The following is a 27,011-nucleotide window of genomic DNA, read 5'->3' on the forward strand; positions in this document are numbered from 1 at the left end:
GGGTGACTGCTGCCTGTAAGACCAAGAGATTTGTGTCTCTGACTTGTGCCAGGACATGAAGAACTGAGTTTATAGGGAGAGGTTGGATGGGATAGGACTTAATTCCTTGGTGTGTAGGAGACTGAGAGGTGGCTTTTTAGAGATCAATAAAATCATGAGTGGCATAGGTAGTGGTGATGTGACCACTCAAATAGAGTATGATCTTCTCCAAAGGCATTGTCAACTGGTGGGTCCTCAGATGTCTATAGTATCCACATAACTGGGGTGTTAGGGTGGATTCCCCTAAAGAAGAATGCCTGTGTGTGACTCTGTTTTGTGTGTGGAGGCTAATGTACGGACAGCCACCACAAAGTCCTTGATGGATCGGGGTCATGGTCCAGTGGCATGGAATGCAAAATGCTTGGGGACCCTTCATTGCTACAGCATTCCTCCGCCCTTATGGCCATTGTGATGTGTCATCATCTTCTGCCAAATCCTCTATTGAGTTCCTGGCTGGATCGCTCTTTGTCTGGAACATCTCCCTTGACCTTACCACTATGGGTGACCCTACCAGGAGCTAAGCATCAGATGATAAACTCTAGACAGCATTGCTCTCAGATCTCAGGAACTCACAAGCCTCTCCACCACGACAAAGTGACGATCCTTGGAAGGGTGGGGGGAGGACATAGATAGGATGAATGCATTTAGTTTTTGTTTCCATGATTGGTGAATCAAGCACCAGACGACATGGGTTTAAGGTGAGAAGGAAAAGATTTAATAGGAACCTGAGGGGCAACCTTTTCACACAAAAAATGATAGTAAGTCAGTAGAATGAGCTTCCAGAGGAAGTGATTGAGTCAGGAACAATAACAAGCTTTTAAAAGCACTTAGAAAGCTAGACCCTCTAGTACGATAAGATGGGCTCCTGACCTCACAATCCACCTCATTATGACCTGATTTCTTATTGTCTTCCTGCACCACACTTTATCTAACTGTAATACTTTATTCTGCATTCTGTTATTGTTCTCCCTTGTGCTGCCTCAAAGCACTGTTGTGATGAAATGATCTATATGAATGGCATGTCATGGGAAGTTTTTTTTAACTGTACATGTGACCAATTTACTGATTTACTTGGATTGGAAAAGTTTAGAAGGTTTGGACCAAATGCTGACAGATGTGACTGGCTTGGATGAAGCATCTTGGTCACCAGGGAGCAGATGGACTGAAGGGCCTATTTCTCTGCTGTATGACTCTGCAACTACATCTATAATTGGTGTTCCCAACCTTTTTCATGACCTGGACCAATACCCTGGTGTATAACTTAATAGAACTTAGAGTGTAGAACAGTAGAGCTCAGGAGCAGACCATTCGGCCCACAATGTTGTGCTGAAACAGCTAAAAAGCAAATCAAAAACACCCAAACAGTAATCCCTCCTATCCACACTATGTCCATATCCCTCCATCTTCCTCAAATCCATGTGCCTACCCAAATGTCTCTTAAAAGCCTCTAATGTATTTGCCTCCACCACTATAGCAGGCAGCGCATTCCAGGCACCCACTATTCTCTGAGTGAAATTACCCCTCACATCCCCCTTGAACCTACCCCTCTCACCTCCAGTGCAAGCTCTCTGGTATTAGACATTTCAACCCTGGGAAACACGTACTTCATGTCTACTCCATCTATGCCCTCTCAATCTTGAAAACCTCCGTCAGCCTCCGGCGCTACACAGAAAACAAATCAGGTTTATCCAGCCTCTCGTGATAGTACATGCCCTCTAAACCAGGCAGTATCCTGGTGAATCACTTCTGCACCCCCTCCAAAGCCTCAACATCCCTCCTATAGTGGGGTGACCAGAACTGTATGCAATACTCCAGATGTGGCCTCACCAGAGTTTATGAAGTTGCGACATAACCTCCTGACTTTTGAACTCAATGCTTTGACTAGTAATAACAAGTATTCCATAAGCCATTTTAACCATCCTATCGACCTGTGTAGCCACTTTCAAGGAGCTATGAACTTGGATCCCAAGATCTCTCCGCTCAGCAACGCTGTTAAGGATCTTGACATTAACAGTGTACTGCCTCCCTGCATTTGCCCTACCGAGGTGCAGCACATCGCATTATTCTGGGTTAAACTCCAATTGCCATTTCTCTGCCTATATCTATCTCGCGCTGTATTCTTTGCCACCCTTCTACACCATCAACAGCTCCGCCAATATTGGTATCATCCGCAAACGTACTAACGCACCCATCTACATTTTTATCCATGTTATTTATTTGCACTACAAACAGCAGAGGTCTCAGCACAGATCCCTGTGGAACACCACTAATTACAGACCTCCAGCTCAAATAAGCCCCTTCAACCACTACCCTCTTTCTTCTATGCGCACGCAGGTTCTGAATCCAAATGACCAATTTGCCGCGGACTCTATTTATCTTAATCTCCTGTATCAGCCTCCTATCAGACTTTGTCAAACGCCGTACTAAAATCCATGTAGACAACATCCACTGTCCTACCCTCGGCAACCCTCTCTCAATAACAATTGTGGCATTTTACAATAAAAGTTTCGAAAATAGTAATAAATGGGACTCGGCATCCCTGGAAATGAGCAAGAAGGCGACGTTTCTTCTTCAGGAAGACTTCTGAAGACTCTTCTTCAGGAACCTGCCGATCTTTCAGCGTCATGAAGAATCATCTCCCTTTAAAAATCTTCCCGTGAGGAAGCGGTCTTCTGATCCGGCCGGCGAGGAGGGGCGGCGGTCCGGAATGATTGGCAGTCGGAGCGCACCAATGGCCATCCAGCAGCGGATCTGGAGGAGCCAATCGGCGGTGGGCAGGCACAGAGCGTGGAAGTTGTGCTGGGTGCCGAGCGTGTTTTCGGTGGTGGAGAGGGAGAGAGGAGCAAGTGAGGCATCTCCTCCCCGTATTCCCCTCAAATGCAGCTAGCTGCCCGTACAACTAACAAGGACAGACTTCTCAACCCTTAGAAAAAGGGGCGGAAACAACAATCCAAGTGTGGGGGGGGGGATTAAAAAGTCAAATCAGCTTTGCTTTTCTTTGGGTAAATTGGAGTTCACCGTTTTCCTTCCCCCGACTCCGACCAGAGATGATGGCTTGTAGCGAGATGATCACACTATGTCTGCAGACGGGAAAACACGTTGGAAACAACCCCAGTGCCAGTCACGCCATCGCCGCCGTCCCGGTGTTCATCGACGTGAGTACCAAGGCGTGCCAAGTCCATCGGTTTGTTGTTTGATATTCAGGAGGAAATGGAGATTGTCGAGTTGACCGCGCGTTGCTTCATTGATATTCCCAGAGCCTTTGGAAGGTTCCTCCAGGCAGAGAGCAATTCTGGTTGACATCCCGTTCACTCGTCCCCTTCCCTCGGCGCCGGCAGTGTTAACAGTTCAGACTGTAAGTTGCATTTTTAAACCCGCCCATCAAAGTACAACCCCTCCCCTCCACTCCGGCTTATTTTACCCCCTCGCCCTCCACTCCGGCCACCCCGGTCAGTGGGGAACGTGAATAAAAGGTGGTCATCGCTCTGATGGAGACGTAGGAGATCATTGGTTTATCATTGTTACATGTACGGAGACACAGCGAAAAGCTTGTCTTGTACACTGTCCATTAGGATCACATCACTACACGGTGCATTGAGGTAGAACAAGGTAAACACTAACAATGCAGAATCAAGTGTTAAAGTTACAGAGAGAGCGCGGGGCAAGTAGGCAGATGGTAACGAGGTGGATTCTGAGGTCAAGGGTCCATCTTATCAGGGAACTTCAATGGCGGTGAGTGCTCTCAGTCTCTTTCAGAGGGAAGAGGGAGAAGAGAGAATGTCCGGGGTGTGGGGTCCATGATTATGCTGGCTGCTGTACTGAGTTCATGGACGGAGAGGAGACTCGTTTCCGTGACGTGTTGAGCTGAGTGTACAACTCTGCGCAGTTTCTGGTGGTCAGCAGCAGTCACACCAAACAGCTGAGACGCCGCTTTTTAGAGCCTGGTTGTTGTGGAGAGAACAAGGGCAGCAAGGGAAAGTCCCCTATGAGACTGCTGGGCTGGTACAGACTTGATGGACCAAATGGCCTAATTTGCTCCTATGTAGTATGGTCTTTTGGGTGGTCTCAGTGTTGCCTCTGTCCGGTGGTATAATAGTCTGGTGCTCCCCTGCTCTGGCACTGGGTTGTCTGACTAGCATGTTTCAGCTGCTGCAGTAAAACGTTCTGTTCCTCTGCATTGTATTGTTTCTCCTCACACCCTCGGATGAACTTGCTGAAGAGCTAGGCAGATTGGATGATGGCTTTACAGAGTACCCATGTTCAGTGCACAGGGATGACCTTGAGCTCGGTGCTCCCTGAACCCATTTAACCAAACAAAAGCAGACATTGAGATCAACTGCTGAGTACTGCTAGTGAAGCCTATGCCAGATTAAGGAAAAGAGTCTTTGAAGACCGTGAACTACAGGTCCAAACAAAACATTTGGTCTACAGAACAGTTGTCCTTCCTACTGTACTGTACGGAGCTGAATCATGGGCCACCTACAGCAGACACCTGAAAGTCCTGGAACAATACCACCAAAGAATCTTACGAAAGATTTTTTGGATCAGTCTGAAGGATAGACACACTAACATCAGCGTACAGGAGGCAGCCAACATGAACCATGATAAAGCAACACCAACTGTAATGGAGAGGTCATGTTATTCAGGTGCCTAACTCATGTCTCCTTAAGCAGATCATTTACTCCCAGCTGAAGGAAGGACAGTGAGCCCCTGGTGGGCAAATGAAATGCTTCAAAAATAACATCAAAATCAACCTGAAGAAATTCAACATTACGTCTAAAAACTGGGAAGACGTTGCACTCCATTGATACACTTGAAGGGAGCACAAATATGAGAAAATCTGCAGTTGCTGGAAATTAAAGACAACACACAAAAATTGCTGGAAGAACTTGGCAGGTCAGGCAGCATCTATGGAAAGGAATAAACAGTCATTGTTTCAGACTAAGACCCTTCATCAGGGCCTGATGAGTCCCAATGAAGGGTCTCGGCCTGAAATGTCAACTGTTTATTCCTTTCCATAGATGCCGTCTGACCTGCTGAGTTCCTCCAGCATTTTGTGTGTGACACCTGGAGGAAATCTGTTCAAGGAGGAGCTACAATGAGAGCAAACTAGACTGTGCCACAGAGAACAAGGCAGCTTCAAGAGGGGAAAATGAACAACCAAAAGGCCCAACCACTGACCACAGCCACCATTTACTCATGCCCACTCTGCCCCAGAGTATGTAGATCCCCGATCAGCCTCGACAGCAACCAGAGAACCCACTAATAGACAACCCCTTAGAACACCTTACTTGACTTGAGTGACTGCACTACTACTACAACCAGGGAGCATTTTAAACTTTTTTTTCCCCTTTTTACCTGAAATATTTCAGAGACCTAACTTGGTTAAGTGCAGTATTAATATCACAGTTCTTTTTAAGAATGGTATTTTAATCAATCTATCATCTGCATTTAATATTACTAAAATTCTCTTCACAATTGGCTTTGTGTGTGAGAAGATGTATCTCACAAAATATATTGGGGCTTTTGAAGAGCTGACCTAGAGAACTGACAAGGGCAGCATGGTAGATGTAGTTTACATGGACTTTAGCAAGGCCTTCGACAAGATCCCGGATGTCTGGAAGGTTAGATCACAGAGGATGCAAGGTGAGCGAGAAGCTGGATCCAAAACTGCCTTGCTGGTAAGAGGCTGAGGGAGGGAGTGGAGTGGAGAGGTGCATTTCACATTGGAGGTCTGTGATCAATGGTGTGCCACAGAGATTAGCCCTGTTGTTTGTCACACATACTCAGTGGCCACTTTATTAGGCACCTACCTTATGTAATAAAGTGGCCACTGAGTGTATGTTCATGGTCTTCTGCTGCTGTAGCCCATCCACTTCAAGGTTCAACGTGTTGTGCATTCAGAGATGCTTTCTTGCACACCTCTGTTGTAACGTGTGGTTATTTGAGTTACTGTTGCCTTCCTGTCAGCTTGAACCATTCTGGCCACTCTCCTCTGAACTCTCTTGTTAACAAGGCATTTTCGCCCACAGAACTGCCGCTCACTAGATTTTTTTTGTTTTTTGTACCATTCTCAGTAATTCTAGAGACTTGTGTGTGAAAATCCCAGGAGATAAGTAGTTTCCTCAAGCCACCCCATCTGGACCAACAATCATTCCACAGTCAAAGTCACTTAGATCACATTTCTTCCCCATTCTGATGTTTGGTCCAAACAACAGCTGAACCTCTTGACCATGCCTACAAACTTATATGCATTTAGTTGTTGCCACATGATTGGTTGATTAGATATTTGCATTGACAAGCAGGTATATAGGTGTACCAAATATAATGGCCACTGCGTGTGGACCTAGCTCTGTACATTCTACACATACATCTGGTTCATGAAGCCCATCAGCTTCAGATTTAACTTTAACAATGAATGAGCATCAATTCCCATTTGACGAAATGAATTCCTATTTTCTATTATCTTCAATTGAATTGATTTCATTTAAAATCAATTGGCAGAATTAATTCCCAATTTTACTCCTGAAAGACCTGCCTCCAATTTTGAGATTTTACCCTCCTCATCCTAGACTTTGCATTCAGCAAAAATAATTTGCATCCATCTATCAGTTCCTCTTAATATCTATTAAAACCAATTTTGTGTACAGGAATCAGCTTCTTGAAAATAAATAGATACTTATGAATTAAACATGAAATACTAGAAGTGCTCAGTAGGTCAGGCAGCATCTGTGGAGAGAAAAGCAGTATTGTTATTTCTGAGCAGTGATTGTCATCAGAAGTCTGTTTCTCTCTTCATGGACCTGCTGAATATTTCCAGCATTCTCTGTTTTTATTTCAAATTTTCAGCATCTGTAGCTTTTTATTTCTTGCATGCCAAGATCTTTTTATCTCTTTACCACACCTAAAAGTCCATATTCCTATTTTTCTGTTGGAATGTCCAATCTCACATTTTTTCTGTGTCGAGCTTAATGTGCCGATTATTTGTGCCCATTCTTCAGATTCATTAACTATGGCTTGATGCAGTCTTCCTCTGTACTACTCTCTGCCCATTTGGCACTATTCAGAGAGGGTGGATATTGGTCATGTCACAGACGTAATATATCAAGATACCAGAGTCTAAATCATGAATGCAAACTGTGAATATAGAACAGTACAGCACAGGAATAGGCCCTACAACCTCATGGTATCTGTGATCGGTGCCACCCATGATTCCAATGTAAACTAATTCCATTTGCCTCTTTCCATCTCCTACCTGTTCACTTACTTATTTAGCGATACAGTGCAGAGTAGACTATTCCAGTTCTTTGAGCCCCACTGCCCTAGCAACCCCCAACAACCCCGATTTAACCCTAACCTAATCACAGGACGATTAACAAGGACTAATTAACCTATCTTTGGACTCGGGAGGAAACCGGAGCACCAGGGGAAAACTCACGCTTTCCACGGGTAGATGTACAGCCTGCTTACAGAGCGTGTTGGGATTGAACTCTGAACTCCAACATCCCATGCTGTAAAAGCATTGCACTAGCTGCTACACTGCCATCGAGCCATATGATAGAATCAGAATCATGTTTGATATCACTGACATTTGTTGTGAAATGTATCGTCTTGCAGCAGCAATACGTTGCATTATGTTAAAAAACTATAAATTACAATAAGAAGCATAAATATATATTATACATAATATTTGCTTTCTTGCAGTACTTATTTAATTTTATGCCTATAAATCTCAATCAGAATCAGGTTTATTATCACCATCATGTGTGGTGAAATTTGTTAACTTAGCAGCAGCTGCTCAATGGAATAAATGATGATATAAACAGGAAAAAAAGTAATTCAATTACAGTTAGTATATGTATATTAAATAGATTAAAATAGTGCCTACACAGAGATAATACATATTTTTTAAAAAGTGAGATACAGTTCATGGGTTCAATGTCCATTTAAGGATCGGATGGTAGAGGGGAAGAAGCTGTTCCTGATTCGCTGAGTGTGTGCCTTCAAGCTTCTGTACCTCCCTCCTGATAGTGACAGTGAGACAAGGGCATGCCCTGGGTGCTGGGGATCCTTCATAATGGACGTCGCCTTTCTGAGGCACTGCTCCTTGAAAATGTCCTGGGTACAATGAAGGCGAGCACTCAAGATGGGGCTGACTAATTTTACAACTTCCTGCAGTTTCTTTCGGTCCTGGGCAGTAGACCCCTACCTTCCCCCACCCCCCGTACCAGACAGTGATGCAGCCCAGCCTGTCTCAGTACATCTGTAGAAGTTTACAAGTGTTTTATTTGACAAACCAAATCTCTTCAAACTCCTAATGAAGTATAGCTGTTGTCTTACCTTCTTAATAGCTGCATCAATATGGTGGGACCAGGATAGATCCTCAGAGATCTTGACACCTAGGAATCTGAAATTGCTCACTCTCTCCACTTCTGATCCCTCTGTGAAGATTTGTTTGTGATCCCTTGTCTGACCCTTCCTGAGGTCCACAATTAGCTCTTTCATCGTACTGACACTGAGTGCCAGTTGTTGTTGTTGTAATGCCACTCAACTAGCTGGTATACTTCACTCCTGAATACCCTTTCATCTCCATCTGATGTTCTACCAACAATGTTTGTCTCTTCAGCAGCTTTATAGATAGTATTTGAGCTATATAATGAAATTAGTAGGGTACTGCCGGCTGGTGGTACACTGACATCAGCACCGGACTCCGAAGTGAAGGTTCCCAAGTTCGAATCCAGTCGAGCCACTCCCGGACACGCTTTCCAGCCGTGCCAGGTTGAGTGTTGAGCTCGCAACTTGGCCTTGTAAAAAAAAACAACACTGCGCCGTGAGAAGGATGCGGGGGACCACTCACAGAATCTTTCCTCCAAGACAACCACTTGAGAAAATAAGTGGTTGCTGAGGCTCTGGCAGAGTATGGCACACACAAAAAAAATAGAGAGTAAAAGTAGTGAGGTAGTGTTCTAGGGTTCATTGTCCATTCAGAAACCTTATGTCAGAAGGGAAAGAGCTACTCCTAAAATGTTGAGTGTGTGTCATCAGGCTCCTGTACCTCCTCGCTGATGGTAGCAGTGAGAAGAGTCATGTGCTGGGTGATGAGGGTGGTGCTGTGTTTTTGAGGCATCACATTTTGAAGATGTCCTTGATGCTCAAGAGGCTAGTGTCATCTAAATGTCTCTTAAATGTTGTATCTGCTTCCTCCACCAACTCTCCTCCTGTCCTGTGTATTTCTTTCTCTCTTTCTTTCCCTCTCTCTTTCCCTCTCTCTTTCCCTCTCTCTTTCCCTCTCTCTTCCCCCCCTCCTTCCCCCCCTCCTTCCCCCCCTCCTTCCCCCCTCCTTCCCCCCTCCTTCCCCCCTCCTTCCCCCCCTCCTTCCCCCCCTCCTTCCCCCCCTCCTTCCCCCCCTCCTTCCCCCCCTCCTTCCCCCCCTCCTTCCCCCCCTCCTTCCCCCCCTCCTTCCCCCCCTCCTTCCCCCCCTCCTTCCCCCCCTCCTTCCCCCCTCCTTCCCCCCTCCTTCCCCCCTCCTTCCCCCCCTCCTTCCCCCCCCTCCTTCCCCCCTCCTTCCCCCCCTCCTTCCCCCCCTCCTTCCCCCCCTCCTTCCCCCCTCCTTCCCCCCTCCTTCCCCCCTCCTTCCCCCCCTCCTTCCCCCCCTCCTCCCCCCCTCCTCCCCCCCCTCCTCCCCCTCTCCTTCCCCCCCTCTCCTTCCCCCCCTCTCCTTCCCCCCCTCTCCTTCCCCCCCTCTCCTTCCCCCCCCCTCTCTCCTCGCACATCTCTTAAACTCTTCCCCCCTCATGTTAAACACTTTAACATTCCCTCTAGATATTTTTTACAGCTGTGCAGACCACCCATTGCTCTCAGCAGGAAATTTTTAACCTGGCCTGAAAACTGCACGCCACCTTAAATGATTTCTTTTGTAATATGCATACTATGAATATTTAGAATGAAAATCATGTACATTTGATTTTATTTATTAGTTGAAGGGTATAATGAAGTGCAGTACCAAAGAAAATCTTCCAGATATCATGAACACTTTCTCACCTGTCTTTAATCCGGCTGCGCGGCAACAAAGGTGACGTACATGGGAGCATTTCCGTTACTGCGTGGCCGCGCACCCGTGCAGCTTATTTGGGACAGTGGTGGTGACCCCTGCACTGACCCACCATCCACATTCTTACATTATAAACAACAGGCGGTTCACCTAACTCTCTGTTCTCTTTAAATCAGGTGGCAGTCCATTCTGCTTCTTGCTCCCTGTTTCCACCTTTTCCATTTATCTATTGTGGGGGCTCTTATTGAAAGACTCTGGAAATCTTGACATACTACATCTGTGACACGAGTAATGCTGCCTTTGATCTCTGATGCCTCTTCTGGAAGCGGGTCAAACAGTCTTTTTCTTTTGGAATACGTGTAGATTATTAATGATTATACTGTGTGTTTATTTTCTTTAGTCAGGATCCCAAAATTTATCCACCAGTTTTCAGCTGACTGATCTGTAATTCCTTGGACACTGTCTACCATCACCTCCCCTTTTTAAATATGGGGTATTACACTAGCTGCATGCAAGTCCTCTGGCGCAGCACTGGTTTCTAATGAAATATTAAATATGTGTAATAATCTCACTGAAACTTCTGTAGATTCTTTCGAAGTACATCAGTTTATTATCACTATCATGTTGTAAAATTTGTTTTGTGGCAGCAGTACAGTTCAGTACATAAAATATAAATTACAATAAGAAATATATATATTTAAACAATTAGTGCAAACATAGTGAAGTAGTGTTTATGGGTTCATTGTCCATTCTGAAATCTGATGGTGGAGGGGACAAAGCTATTCCTGAAACATTTTTATCTTTGCTGAATGTGAATTTAAATGGGTTAATTTCATTACTCATAATCTAATATCATATCGACTTGTCTTCCAGATAAAAGGGAAAGCAAACTAATGTTTGAATCAGCTTAGCAATTTTCAAAGAGACAGGAAGTGCAACATCCTTCTCATTATAGTAGTGTTGTTGGGGCTATTACCTAGTGGCTCTTTCCATATCCTTAATGCATAGATGTGTAAAATATTGTACTTTTCAGTTCTGATGGTCCTTGATAACCTGTTCAGAATAAGAATCAGGTTTATTATCACCGGCATGTGACATGAAATTCGTTAACTTAGCAGCAGTAGTTCAATGCAATACATCATATAGACGAAGAAAAAATATATAATAATAAACAAGTAAATCAATACAGTCTATGTATATTGACTAGATAAAAAACCGTGCAAAAAACCCAGAAGTAATATATATTAAAAAAGTGAATTAGTGTTCATGGGTTCAATGTCCATTTAGGAATCGGATGGCAGAGGGGAAGAAGCTGTTCCTGAATCGCTGAGTGTGTGTCTTCAGGCTTCTGTATCTCCTTCCTGATGGTAACAGTGAGAAAAGGGCATGCCCTGGGTGCTGGAGGTCCTTAATAATGGACACTGCCTTCCTGAGACAACGCTCCCTGAAGATGTCCTGGGTACTTTATAGGCTAGTACCCAAGATGGAGCTGACTAGATTTACAACCTTCTGCAGCTTCTTTTGGTCCTGTGCAGTAGCCCCCACCCCCCCATACCAGACAGTGTTGCAGCCAGTTAGAATGCTCTCCACGGTCCATCTACAGAAGTTTTCGAGTTCCTGGAAGTAATTTGAAAAATGTGTAGCTCAATTGGTTGATGGTTGGGTTAAGTTGTTTGCCGATCTTGGCAATTTACTTGCAGATGTTTCATCACCATACGAGGAGATGTCATCAGTGTGCTGTTAGCTGTGGTGTCCTCTGAATGCTTTTGGCCTTTATACGCTTATCAATCAGCTGATTGGTCGCCATTACAGAAACTCAATTGCAATGTGGGGAGGAGATCTCGTCGCTTTTTGTGGGCAAATTTACAATTGCAATTAGCAAGGGGGTACAAAGGGCCAAATGTGTTTTATTTGTATGTACTGTAAATGCCTCTAAGAAAATGAATCTCAGGGTTGTATATAGTGACATATTTGTAAGTTGATAATAAATTTACTTCAAATTTTTTGATTTTTAAATTAGGCCATTCAGCCCATCAAGTCTGCTTTGCTATCTGAGCAGGGTTGAGTTAGTTTTTAAACACCACTCTCCCGCGTTCTCCCTGTAACCCTCAACTTCCTTACCAATACAGAACCTTTCAGAGGTTGGGACCAAGCCAGGTTTGATGGAGGTGTGAGGCAGCAGCTCTAATTACTGCGCTCGCATGTTCAATCCTGACCTCGGGTGTTGGCTGTGTGAACTTCTCAGCGGAAAAGTGGCAAGACCAAAATAGGTAATGGTGGGATAGGTGTAGTGGTGGGTGTGATAGCAGGAGTACACCCAATAGGCTGAAGAGGCTGTTTTCATACTTCATCTCTCTGTGACTCAGTGACTCTAATATTAGATTGTAGGAAAAGAAGTTTAATTTAGGAAATAAAAGCATATATATATATATATATATGTGTGTGTGTGTAAATGATATATATAAATTAAGCAGCATGTAAAAACATCAGCTAATATGTATAAAGTAAAAAGTTAGCAAAGTTTAAAGTGGGTCTCCTACATACTGAGGCAGGAGAAATTATGTTGGTGAATATTAGAATCAGGATCAGGTTTAGAACGTAAGATATAGGGGCAGACTGAGGCCATTTGGCCCATTGAATCTGCTCCACCATTTCATCATGGCTGATCCATTTTTCCTCTCAACCCCAATCTCCTACCTTCTCCCCGTACCCCTTCATGTCCTGACTAATCAAGAACCTATCAATCTTTGCCTTAAATATGCTCAATGACTTGGCCTTCACAGCTGCCAGTGGCAATGAATTCCACAGATCCCCCACTCTCTGGCTAAAGAAATTCCTCCTCATCTCTGTTCTAAATGGATGCCCCTCTATTCTGAGGCTGTATCCTCTGGTCTGAGACCCCTACCATAGGAAATATCTTCTCCATATCCACTCTTATCAAGGCCTTTCAACATACAATAGGTTTCAGTAAGGTTCCCCGTCATTCTGAATTCCAGTGAGTACAGGCCCAGAGCCGTCAAACACGCCACGTACGATAAGCCTAACAATCTCAGAATCATTTTTATGAAACTCATTTGAATCCTCTCCAATGTCAGCACATCCTTTCTTAAATAAGAGGCCCAAAACTTTATTATCATTGTCATAAAATCTGTGGTTTGGTAGATGCCATTCTGAAGTAGATTCTTTGATCCACATGATTTGGTCTTGCCCTTGCTTGCAAAAATTCTGGAAAGGTATTTTTAGTATCATTTCAACAGTTTTGAGTATTAATTTGCACCCTCATTCTATTACTGCAATTTTTGGCTTACCGATGGTGGATAACAGTTAAGCAGCAAATTATATTATCCCCTTCAGCTCGGCAGATAATTACATTTGTTACACTAATGGCTAGAAGATCCATCCTATTGAACAGGAAAGAAAATAATCCCCCAACTACATTTCAATAGTTTTCCCAACTATATATTGTCTGAGTTTAGAAAAAAATCAGAAGTGTCATTTTTGACCCTTCGGTCAAATTTGAAGAAACCTGGAGAACATTTATTCAACATTTTCATATGAGTTAAACTGACCTTTCCTGAACCTTTCTCTTATCACCTTTAGTTATTTGGTTAGAGGTGTAGAGTTATTGACACTACTGTGTATACCTGATATGCCCATGTTCGTTAGGTTAGCTGTTGTTAGTTTTTTTGGGATTTTTTTATTTTTGTAAATACAGTATGAGTCTGGGAAGTTATTATATCTGTGTTATTAACTGTATTTGCATTTCTATCTTATTAATTATGTACTCTCAAGCTCTCTGTATTTGTTGGGGTTTTTTTCTTATGTTTTGTTTGAAAATTAATAAAAAGATTTTTAAAAAGAATCTGTGGTTTTATGGCTGCAATACAGTGAAATACATAAAAGTTAAGATAAATGAAAATAAGAATATATAAGAAGTGCAATAAGAGAGCAAAATACTGAAGTAAGGTCCATGGGTTTATGGGCTGTTCAGACATCTGATGGCAAAGGGGATGAAGCTATTCCTGAAATGTCGGGTTTGTGTCTTCAGGCCTCTGATGGTGGTAGTGAGAAGAAAGTTTGACCTGGATTGTGAGGGCCCTTCATGATGGATGTCGACCTCTTGAGCCATTGCTCCTTTCAAGATGTCCTTGATGGGGGAGGCTAGTGCCCATGATGAAGCTGGAGTTTACAATCCTTTGCAGCTTCTTCCAGTTCTGCTCATTAGCAATTGGAATGTTCTCCATGGTACATCTGTAGAAATTCACTGGAGTCTTTGGGGCATACCATATCTCCTCATGTTCATGATGAGATATAGCTGCTGGCATGCCTTTGTCAATATGCTGGGCCCAGGGTAGATCCTCAGAGAAGTTTATTACCCAGGAGCCTGAAGCTGCTCACCCTTTCTACTTCTGACCCTTCCGTGAGATCTCCGGATTTCACCTTCCCAAAGCCTGCATTCAGTTCACTGGTCTTACTGACGTTGAGTGTGAGATTGTTATTCCAACAACACTCAGCCACCCGATCTATCTCACTCCTGTACGCCACCTCATCAACATCTGAGATTCTGCCAACAACACTTGTATCATTGGCAGATTTATAGATGGTGTTTGAGCTGTGCCTAGCCACGCAGTCATGAGTGTAGAGAGATTAGAGCAGTGGGCTAAGCACACATCCCTGAGCTGTGTCTGTGTTGACTGTCAGCGAGGAGGAGATGTTATTTCTGATTCACACTGATGGTTTCCGGATTAAGAAGTCAAGGATCCAGTTGCCAAGGGAGGTACAGATGCCCAAGTTTTGAAGCTTGTTCATTAGTACGAAGAAGGTGATGGTATGAACACTGAGCTGTAATCAGTAAATAGCAGCCTGGCATGGGAAATGCTATTGTCCAGGTGTTCCAAGGCTGAGTGGAGAGCCAGTGAGACTGCATCTGCTGTAGACCTATTACAGCAATAGGCAAATTGCAGTGGGAGCAACCTCTCATAGCACTTCATCGCAGCGGACGTGAGTGCCACTGGGCGACAGTCACTGATACAGCTACCAACTCTTCTTGGCACCTGTGTGATTGAAGCAGGTGGGAACTCCAACTGCAGCAGTCAGAGATTGAAGATGTCCTAGAACACTCCAACCAGTTGGTTGGTGGGGGTTTTCAGAGCCGCACCAGGTCCACCCTCTGGGTCTGACACCTTGTGAGGTTCTGGCATTGAGAGAGATCAGAGTTCATACCTGGATTCGCACAGGTATAGTTTGACTCTCCCTTTCTTACTTACCTACTGCCCATTATGTCACTGGAGTTCAGGGAAGCAATGAAGATCCTCCATCTCTGGTGGTGGTCTTGGCTTCCTTCATCGTGTCAGTAGCTTCCTCTCGGTTTTCACCACTATCAGTCATTCAAGTCCCAGGTGGAGACGCGGGAATACTGTCACACTCAGATGTAGAAGGATTCTTCATTGCTGTTTCCGTAACAGTCAAGGTTGTTAGCCCTGAGCTGAACCCTCAAGCCTCAATGGCCACTTTATTAGGTACACCTGTACATCTGCTTGTTAATTCAAATAACTAATCAGCATGGCAGCAACTCAACATGGCAGTGACTCAAGGCATAAAAGCATGCAGACGTGGCCAAGAGGTTCAGTAGTTGTTCAGACCGGGCATCAAAATGGGGAAGAAATGTGATCAAAATGTCTTTGATCGTGGAATGATTGTTGGTGCCAGACAGGGTGGTGTGAGTATCTCAAACTTCTGATCTTCTTGGATTTTCAACACACAACGGTCTCTAGAGTTTACAGAGAATGGTGTAAAAAAACAAAAAAAAATCCAGTGATTATCTGTGGGCAAAAATGCCGTGTTAATGAGAGAGGTCAGAGGAGAATGGCCAGACTGGTTCAAGCTGTCAGGAAGGTGACAGTAACTCAAATAACCACACATTACAACAGTGGGTGTGCAGAGGAGCATCTGTGAACACATGAACACGTTGAACCTTGAAGTGGATGGGCTACAGCAGCAGAAGAGCATGAACATACACCTGGTGGCCACTTTAATAGGTACAGGAAGAACACAATAAAGTGTGTGTGTGTGTGTGTGTATATATCTTTTCCACTCCCCTCTTCACCTTCCATTATGTTATACATCTGAATGTGGTCATTACGACATGGATCATAGTGCTTAGTGTAATGCTTCACAGCCCCAGCGATCAAGGTTCAATTCCTGCTGCTGTCTGGTCTGTATGACCATGTTGGTTTAATCCAAGTACTCCGGTTTCCTCCCACATTCCGAAGACATACGGGTTAGGGTTAGTAATTTGCAGGCATGCTATGTTGGTGCAGGAAGTGTGTCGACACTAGTGTGCTCCTTGTAGTACATTCTCAGACTGCATCGGTCATGTACTGATATTTTGACATACGTGTGACAAATAAAGATCATCTTAAAAAAAAATTTCCCCTGTTTCCTTTCTTCCAAGGGAAGTAATAGTAATTGTCCAGCTCTGGTAACACTCTTGCAAATCTCTGCACCCACTATAGAGTAAGAGGCAAATACAGACACGTGGAGAGGAAATTACTGGGGAGAAGTGGATGGGCCAGTTGAGGTCAAAATTCAAAGTCAATTTATTCCCTAAGTACCTGTATGTCACTATATACTACGTTGAGACTCGTTTGCTTGCAGACGTTTACAGAAAAACAAAGAGCCACTATACAATAGAATTTATGAAAAACCATACGTAAGCAAAGGTTGACAAGCAACCAATGTGCAAAAGAATTGAGCGAATAATTTTGAAAAAAGTAATACTGAAAACATGAGTTGTAGAGTTTTTTTTGCATGTTGGGTGTTTGATGTTTTCTTTGAGCGGATCCCATGGTGTTTCTTTGTTTTCTGCCTGCCTGCTGGAAGATGAATCTCATATGTGCTTTGATAATAAATATACTTTGAATCTTTGAAATTGAGTCTGTAGGTTGTGGTGTTGAGTCAGGGTTGAGAACAGTGAAGTATCTCTCCGGTTCAGGTGGCTGATGGTTGCAGGATAATAACCGTTCTGAACCTGGCGGTGCGGGATCCGAGGCTTCTGTACCTCCTGATCGAACGTAGTAATGAGAAGAGAGCATGGACTGGATGGTGGGGTCCTTGTTGATGGATGCTGCTGTCTTGCGGTAGCATTCCTGGTAGTGTAAACGTGTTCAAAGTAAATTTATTATCAAAGTACATGCCTGTGTGTCACCATATTATTGCGGGCATACTCAATAACTCGGGGGTTCACAACCTTTTTAATGCCATGGACCTCTACCATTAACTGAGGGGCCCTTGGACCCCGGGTTGGGAACACGCAATAAATCCATAATAGAATAATAACCATAGCAGAATCAATGAAAGACCGTGCTAACTTGGAGTGCAGAAGACAACAAACTTTGCAAATATAAAAAGAAAGAAATATTAAATAAATAAGCTGTAAATATTGAGAACATGAGAACATAGAACAGAGATATCTACAGCACATTACAGGCTCTTCGGCCCACAATGATGTGCCGACCATGTAACCTATCCTAGAAACTGCCTAGAATTACCCTACGGCATAGCCCTCTATTTTTCTAAGCTCCATGTACCTATCTAAGAGCATTTTAAAAGACCCTATTGTATCTGCCTTTACCACCGTTGCTAGCAGTGCATTCCAAAGGTAAAAACTTAGCACTGACTCCCCTTGTACCTACTTCCAAGCACCTTAAAACTATGCCCCCATGTTAGCCATTTCAACCCTGGGAGAAAGCCTCTGACTATCCACACGATCAGTGCCTCTCATCATCTTGTACACCTCTATCAAGTCACCTCTCATCCTCTGTCACTCCAATGAGAAAAGGCCGAGTTCACTCAACCTATTCTCATAAGACATGCTCCCCAATCCAGGAACATCCTGGTAAATCTCCTCTGCATTCTCTCTATAATATCCTCATTCTTCCTGTAGTGAGGTGGCCAGAACTGAACACAGTACTCCAAGTGTCTAATATTTGTAGCTTATGTAGCTTTAACATTTCCCTACAGCACTTGAGTTCAATCCCATGGTTGATGAAGGCCAACACACCGTACATCTTCTTAATAACACTGTCAACCTGCACAGCTGCCTTGACTGTCCTATGGACTTGGACCCCAAGATCTCACTGATCCTCCACGCTGCCAAGAGTCTTACCATTAATACTATATTATGTCTTCAAATTTGACCTATCAAAATGAACCTCTTCACACTTACCTGAGTTGAACTCCATCTGCCATTTTTCGGCCCAATTCTGCATCCTATCGATGTTCCACTGAAAACTCTTGACAACTCTCCGGGCTATCCCCAACAGCCCCAACTTTTGTATCATCAGCAAACTTACTAACCCACCCTTCTACTTCCTCATCCAGGTCATTTATAAAAATCACAAAGAGGAGGGGTCCCAGAACAGATTCCTGCAGAACAACACTGGTTACCAATCTCCATTTAGAATGCAAACCATCTACAACCATCCTTTGCCTTCTGTGGTCAAGCCAATTCTAGATCCACAAAGCAAGGTCTCCTTGGATCCCATGCCTCCTTACTTTCTGAATGAGCCTTGCATGGGGAACCTTATCATCAAATGCCTTACTGAAATCCATTTTTGCACGGCTGTACCTTCATCAATGTGTTTTGTTCTTGAAAGTAAGTCCTGGAAAGAAGGCGAGTCCTTGAAAGTGAATCCATGGGTTGTGGGAACATTTCAATGATGAGGCGAGTGAAGTTATTCCCTTTTGTTCAAGAGTACGATGGTTGAGAGGTAGTAATTGTTCCAGAACCTGGTGGTGTGAGCCCGAGGCTGCTTTACCTTCTTCCTGATGGCAGCGGTGAGAAGAGAGCAGTGGGAGTTGCTGATGATGGATGCCTCATTCCTGTGACAGTGCTTAATGGTGGGAAAGACTTTACCTGTGATGGACTAGGCCATGGCCACTACTTTTAATAGGAACTTCCATTCAAAGGTATTGGTGTTTCCATACCAGGCTATAGAAGTTTGTCAAAGTTTTAGGTGTTGAATGGTGGGGAGGGCTTCTCCTGTGATGAACTGGGCTGTAAACAAGGTTGGCTTGAATGGCCCGTCCCTCCGTTATAAATACTTCATTACTGTGCTATTAATTAAAGACCAATTGTCACCCGATTCTGTAATTCCCACTTGGAAGTGATTTCAGTAACAAGCGTGGAAAGTGGAAATATCATACCGTGACATAACACAAAATCAGCCCAGAAGTTAATTAGTAGAACAAGTAATCAAGGTTAGCTAAGGGAGCACAGCACTACAGTTGGCTCACATTGTATCTGGCACAGGACTTAAGAGCAGACAAAGATGTACCCTGGAAACTTGTCAGAAAGTTTGACAGGAAGAGAATTGCTAAAATAGAATCCTTGAGCACAATTAATTAATTAATTGCTGAAATCCTGAAGTCTTTTCTAATATTTCTTCAGACCATTGCTGTCTGCACCTGAGTGCCAATGTCTCAATAATCCTCATCTAAACGTCTGTCAAACATAGTTTGGAAGTAGTTAATTAGGTTTAATAGTTACTAAATAAGACAGGACATACTCAGCTAGCCAAGCAGCACCTTGGCGGGGGTGGGGGTGGGGGGGTGGCGTGGGAGAAGCAGTATTGAAGTTTCAGGTGAATATGAAGCGTGGACTCAGTCTCCCTCTCCACAGATGCTGCCTGCCCTGCTGAGTACATCTGGTTTAGGCTTTTATAAGATCAAAAGACATTTCACCATGGCAGCTTTGCTTATCCTACTCAACCCCATTCTCCTGCCTTCTCCCCATAACTTTTGACAACCTTATTAATCAAGAATCTTTCAACTTCTGCTTTAAATACACCCAGTGACTTGGCCTCCACAGCCACCAGTAGCGTTGAATTTACCACCCTCTGTCTAAAGAAATTTTTCCTCATCTCTATTCTAAAGGGACTTTGTTGTATTCTGAGGCTGTGCATCCTGGTCCTAGCTTCCCTCCCTTTTGAAAATATCTTCCCCTCATCCACACTATCCAGGCTGTTCGATACTCGGTAGGTTTCAATGAGATTCCCCCCTCATTGTTGTAAATGTCAGAGAGTACAGGCCTTGAGCCATCAAACACTTCTTGTATTTTAATGTTTTCATTCCCAGAATCATCCTCGTGAGCCTTCTCTAGCCCCTCTCCAATGTCAACACATCTTTTCTTAGATAAGGGGCCTACAATGTTCCAACTGTGGTCTGATCATATCAGATTTACAATTTGGCAATGTGATTAATTGCCCCTATGCTCAACTGTATCATGCAATGTCATATCGCTATGTATCCCATTTTCGAAAATGTTTTTCTAACTGAGCTAAGGCTGTCATTATTTTGGTGGTTCCAGTGTCTACTCATTCATCATTATGTGCCGTGTCGTACAATATAGGCGATCATGGTCTTAGGCAATGAATGTTCTTGTGAAATTTTTCTACAGAAGTGGTTTGCCATTGTCTTCTTCTGGGCAGTGTCTTTACAAGAAGGGTGACAGTTTGCGAACCCCTGCTGTAGAGAGTTGTAGATGCAGCCAGCTCCGTTACAGGCACAGCCCTCCACATTCAAGGTAATCTTCAAAACCCGGCACCTTAAAGAGGCGCATCCATCATTAAGGACCCCCGCTATCTAAGACATGCGCTCTTTGCATTACTACCATTGAGGAGGAGGTGCAGGAGTCTGAAGGCTCACACCCAACGATTCAGGAATAGCTTCTTCCCATCTGCTACCAGATTTCTGAACACTCCATGAACCCATGAGCACAGCTTGGTAAACCCTTCCTTGTGGAATTTACTTTGTGTTTTACGGTAATTGTTGCCTTTGCACTGTAGTGCTGTAAAACAACAACTTCCGTGTCATTTAAGTGAGTGATAATAGATCTGATTCCGATTCGGGTCACAAACTGGGGTGACCAGTAGCACAACGATTGTCAGTGTAGGTGACCCGTCTACAGTTCCCACCGCTGCCTGTAAGGAGTTTGTACGTTCTCCCTGTGACTGCATGGGTTTCCCCCTACAGTCCAAGGACGTACGGGTAGGAAGTTTAATTGCTCATTGTGAATTATCCCGTTGTTAGGCTAGGATTAAATCAGGGGATTGCTGGGCAGCGTGGGTTGAAAGACCAAAAGGGCCTATTCTACGCTGCATCTCAATAATTAAAAATAACTTCCAATCAGAAAAGTATCTTTGACCATTGCCCTTTGCTTTATATAAGCTATGATTTCCTTGTCCCTGAACTATGCAGGGACTTTTTTTAACGATTAGTTCTATTTGTCAGATGTATATCAGATGAAGCATAGAGTGAAATGTGTCATTTGCATCAACGACCAGCACAGTCCATTTATATGCAGGGGGCAGCCCGCAAGTGCCAGCATGCTTCTGGTGAAAGACATAGAATGCCCACAACATACTAACCATAACCTGCATATCTTTGGAGTGTGGGAAGAAACCAGAGCACTAGGAGGAAACACATGTGGTTACGAGGAAAATTACAAACTCTTTACAGACAGCAGCGGGAATTGAACCCCAATTACCAACTGCTGGTGCTGTAAAGCAATACATTAATTGCTACTGCGCTGCCCATTCACCTTGTCAAATAAGGAGTTTTAAGGTGCTTGGGATATAAAATCTGAAATGTACGAGACTGAGGGGTGAAATATGTTGGCTGCCAGGCCAATGGAATCAAGTTCAACACATTCTTTCAAAGTGGAGATGCATAATATTTGCAGAGGTAGAGGTGAGAGAAGGAGATCACGATTATCGGAGAGTTCTACCAAGGAGCTAGAACAGGCACAGTGGGCAGAATGTCCTCCTTTTCTAGCGTGTCAATTATATTTCTGTTTACAGGATCTCACTGTGATCAAAACATTCAACATTATGCGTCAAATGCTCTGAGATAATTCCAAATGCAGTCTTCTCCCTTTTCTTAAAAAAGCCACACAAACGTTTTTTATAATATACATGACTCACTGGGTAAATTGTTGAATGTTCCTGACCTCGTGCCTCTGGTAGGCGCGCTGCAGAAGAGCTGGCGGTTGTCCCTTAAGGATTAATTAAATCTTCATTTCAACAGGGACTATTTCTGGATCTTGCACCAGCATGTTCCAGCAGAACTGCCGCTAATACAAAAGCAAATCAGCATTGTTCAAATACATTTTAGTCCATTTTGTCATTTCTGTCACTACCTCAATGAGAATCCCAAAAATGCTGAATGTCTGATCTATTATCTATCCTTATATAATATAAATATAGATCAAGGAACAATACAGCACAATACAGGCCCTTCAGCCCACAGAACAGCACTGGAATTGAACCCACTCTGCGTTCCTGGACCTCAAAGGAGGATCACAACCTTGTCCTTTGGTTGGAGGCCTGTATGCCTCAGTGACCCAGAGAACTATGTTGGTTGGAGTCAGGGCTTTATGCTTTGGCTCTTGGTAGAGTCACCCATGCCAAACAGGTCAAAGGTTAGAGGCCAGACTAAGAGTCCTCCAGTTTCGGGGGATAAGTTCAAGGCTAACAGCCCTGATGGTAAAACAAAATTGTTACGGAAACCGTAATGAAGAATCCTTCTACATCTGAGTGTGACAGTATTCCTGAGCCTCCATCTGGGACTTGCATGACCGAAAGTAGTGAAAACCAAGGAAGCTACTGACACGATGAAGGAGGTACCCCACCAGAGATGGAGGACTTTCAGTGCTGCGCTAAATGCCAGTGGTGTAATGGGCAGTAAGTAATTACTGCGTTCTGGTGTAATGGGCAGTGAGTAAGTACTTTGTTCTGGAGTAATGGGCAGGGAGTAAGTTCTTCATTCTGGAGTAATGGGCAGGGAGTAAGTTCTGTGTTCTGGAGTAATGGGCAGGGAGTAAGTTCTGTGTTCTGGAGTAATGGGCAGGAAGTAAGTACTGCGTTCTGGAGTAATGGGCAGGGAGTAAGTTCTTCGTTCTGGAGTAATGGGCAGGAAGTAAGTACTTTGTTCTGGAGTAATGGGCAGGAAGTAAGTTCTGTGTTCTGGAGTAATGGGCAGGAAGTAAGTACTGTGTTCTGGAGTAATGGGCAGGAAGTAAGTACTGCGTTCTGGAGTAATGGGCAGGGAGTAAGTTCTTCGTTCTGGAGTAATGGGCAGGAAGTAAGTACTTTGTTCTGGAGTAATGGGCAGGAAGTAAGTACTTTGTTCTGGAGTAATGGGCAGGAAGTAAGTACTTTGTTCTGGAGTAATGGGCAGGAAGTAAGTACTTTGTTCTGGAGTAATGGGCAGGGAGTAAGTTCTGTGTTCTGGAGTAATGGGCAGGGAGTAAGTACTGTGTTCTGGAGTAATGGGCAGGAAGTAAGTACTGCGTTCTGGAGTAATGGGCAGGGAGTAAGTTCTTCGTTCTGGAGTAATGGGCAGGAAGTAAGTACTTTGTTCTGGAGTAATGGGCAGGGAGTAAGTACTGCATTCTGGAGTAATGGGCAGGGAGTTAGTACTGCATTCTGGAGTAATGGGCAGGGAGTAAGTACTGCATTCTGGAGTAATGGGCAGGGAGTAAGTTCTTCATTCTGGAGTAATGGGCAGGGAGTAAGTACCGCATTCTGGAGTAATGGGCAGGGAGTAAGTTCTTCGTTCTGGAGTAATGGGCAGGAAGTAAGTACTTTGTTCTGGAGTAATGGGCAGGAAGTAAGTACTTTGTTCTGGAGTAATGGGCAGGAAGTAAGTACTTTGTTCTGGAGTAATGGGCAGGAAGTAAGTACTTTGTTCTGGAGTAATGGGCAGGAAGTAAGTACTGCATTCTGGAGTAATGGGCAGGGAGTTAGTACTGCATTCTGGAGTAATGGGCAGTGAGTAAGTACTTTGTTCTGGAGTAATGGGCAGGGAGTAAGTTCTGTGTTCTGGAGTAATGGGCAGGGAGTAAGTACTTCGTTCTGGAGTTCAGAGTTCAGTTCCAGCACGGTCCCATAAGGAGAATGTACATCCTGCCTGTGGCATGTGTGGGTTTCCTCCGGTCCCCCCCACATTCCAAAGATGGTTAATTGGTTATTGTAAAACAGCCTCATGATTAGATTAGGGTCAATTGGGGTTACTGGGACAGCATGGCTCAAAGGGCCGAAAGGGCCTGCTCTGCACTATGTTTCAATAAAAATAAATAATGTGGTGCCGACTTTTTAACCTACTCTAAAATCAGTCTTAACCCTGTATTCCCACATAGCCCTCCATTTTTCTATCATCCATGTGCTTCCCTAAGAGTCTCTTAAGTATCTTTAATCTGTCAGCCTCTAACACCATCCGCACCACTGTCGGTGTGTTCCATGTCCCCGCTATTTTCTGTGTAAAACAAAACCCTACCTCTGACATCCCCCCCATATTTTCTTCCAATCCTTGGTAAGAATTGTTCTCAACCTACATGCTTCACTCTAAAACCTTTCCTCTGTGTCTCTTTCCACAGATGCTGCATGACCTCTGTGTTTTACCAGCATTTTATTATTTATTTTATCTTCCCAGAATCTGCATGTATTTCTTTTTCATCCACTAGTCTGATGTTGTCCTAATTTATTAGCACAGTACTGCACAGTACAGGCCCTTCAGCCCACAGTGCTCTGCTGACCTTATAATCCACTCCAAGAAGTTGCAAGTATTTCAAATAAATCTGCCAAATTATAATGATCTTCTAAGTATCCTTTTACCGCTGTCCTAATGCCTACATTCTACTGGCACCTGATACCTGACTGGTTTGCCGAGAGTTCTTTATGTGGAAACGCCAGGAGCCTACAGTCACTGGAATCTGAAGCAACACACAAGATGCTAGAGGAACTCAGCAGGTCAGGCAGCATTTGTGGAGGGAAATGGACAGTTGATGTTTCAGGTCGAGACCCCTCATTTGGACTGAAAGGATGGGGTGATGACCAGTATAAAAAGTGGAAGGCAAGGGTTGAGTGAGAGAGGCCAAATGATAGACAGATCCAAGGTCATCATTGTCATTTTGTGCCATGTCGTATGACATCGTCATTATGTGCCATGTTGTATGACATTGTTTTGTGCTGCGTTGTATGATGTAGGCGATCATGATCCCATGATTGTGATTGTTCTTGGCAAATTTTTCTGCAGAAGTGGTTTGCCATTACCTTCTTCTGGGCAGTATCCTTAGGAAATGAGTGACCCCACCCCAGTACTCTTCAGAGATTGTCTGCCTGGCATCAGTGGTAGCATAACCAGGATTCGGGATATGAACCAGCTGCTCATACGACCATCCACCATCTGCTCCTGTGGCTTCATGTGACCCTGATCGGGGGCTGAGCAGGTGAAGGAGTTAATAAACAGATGAGGGAAGAGGGAGAGTTGGAAAGGTCATTCAAACACCAAGTATGTACCGAGCGGCCACTTCATTAGCCTCCTGTACCTAAGAAAGTGCCACTGAGTGTATTTTTGTCGTCTCCTGCTGTTATCATCCATCCATTTCAGGGTTCAGCATGTTGTGCATTTAGAGATGCTCTTTTGCACACCACTGTTGGAGCACACAGTTACTGGTGCCTTTCTGTCACCTTGAACAAGTCTGGCTATTCTCTGACCTCCTTCATTAATAAGGTATTTTTTCACCCACAGAACTGCCACTGTGTTTTTTCACCCACAGAACTGTGTTTTTTTTTTGTTTCTTGCACTATCCTCTGTAAATTCTAGAAAACCAATGTGTGTGAAAATCCCAGGAGACCAGCAATCTCAGAGGTCCTCAGACCATCCTGTCTGGCACCAAGAAACATTCCACGGTCAAAGTCACTTAGAATTTCTTCTCTATTCTGATGATCATTCCGAACAACAATTGAATCTTTTGACCATGCCTGCATGCTTTTATGCTGCCACGTGGTTGGCTGATTAGATATTTGCATTAGCAAGCAGGTGTACCTAATAATGTGGCCACTCTCTATAGCCGTCAAATGATGGGCTAGTGGGTGGAATTTACGTAGAACAAAGTGCATAGATATAATTCAGGCATTCATTACATCCTCCTTAAATTTATATATCACACTTTAATTTTAGATAATTATGTTATTAAATAGCAATGCTTATGGCAGTTTGGGATGCAGAGTAGTGAAGGTGACTGATGCACTGAAGCGGAGTTGTATGTTATAACACTGACACATCACAATCAGCACTGACAGGAAGGTGTAATTACTCTTTGACAGGTTTGAACCTTAGTTTCCATTATAAGCCCAGCTAGGAAAATATCTGTGAAGAATGAGAGTGCTTGCATTTCTGCATCACTTTTCAGTGCCTCAGGAGATCCCAAAAGGTTTGGGATCTGCAAGGCGAAGGAAGAGCTGCTGATACTGGTAATCGGCTCATGCAAAGAGAGTCCTGGAAAGATACAGTCAGTCAGGCAGCATTTGCGGAGCGGAAATTACAGTGCTGATCAAGGCTTACCGATTGAGAAACAGTTTCTTTCCCACTGTCATCTGATTTCTGAATGGACATTGAACCATGAACGTTACCACACTACGTTTTTTCCCTATTTTTTGTACTACTTATTTAATTTAATGATTTATTTATCTACTGTAAGTTGCAGTTTTCTTTTTCTCTGTATTATCATGTATTTCATTGTACTGCTGCTGCAAAGTTAACAAATTTCACGACAGGTGCCGGTGATATTAAACCTAATTCTGATTCATTAACTTGGATCATTAAATAATTAATTTTTTTGTTTATTAAAATACAGCTTGGAATAGACCCTTCCAGCCGCATTGGCCAGTAATCCATGATTTAATCCTAGCCTAATCACTGGACAATTTACAATGATCAATTAGCCCACCGACTGGTGTGTCTATGGACTGAAGGTGGGAACTGGAACACTCGGAGGAGACCCACGTGGTCACAGGGAAAACGTGCATACTTCTTACAGGCAGTGGCAGGAACTGATCCCAGGTCTTTGGCAATGTAT

The 27,011-nt window shown here is 43.8% G+C and overlaps 1 protein-coding gene across 1 annotated transcript in view; it reads left to right on the forward strand.

Moving 5' to 3' along the window:
• Window positions 1-2,626: 2,626 nt before the first annotated feature.
• Window positions 2,627-27,011, forward strand: part of LOC132399943 (N-terminal EF-hand calcium-binding protein 1-like) — a 163,603-nt gene continuing 139,218 nt past the window's right edge. Inside the window, exon 1 of the mRNA XM_059980904.1 lies at window positions 2,627-3,194. Within this exon, the coding sequence (XP_059836887.1) occupies window positions 3,087-3,194 (108 nt within the window). The 5' untranslated portion in view covers window positions 2,627-3,086. The remainder of the gene's footprint in view (window positions 3,195-27,011) is intronic.

This window comes from Hypanus sabinus, chromosome 9, assembly GCF_030144855.1.
Source record: "Hypanus sabinus isolate sHypSab1 chromosome 9, sHypSab1.hap1, whole genome shotgun sequence".
In the NCBI taxonomy this organism is placed as follows: Eukaryota; Metazoa; Chordata; class Chondrichthyes; order Myliobatiformes; family Dasyatidae; genus Hypanus; species Hypanus sabinus.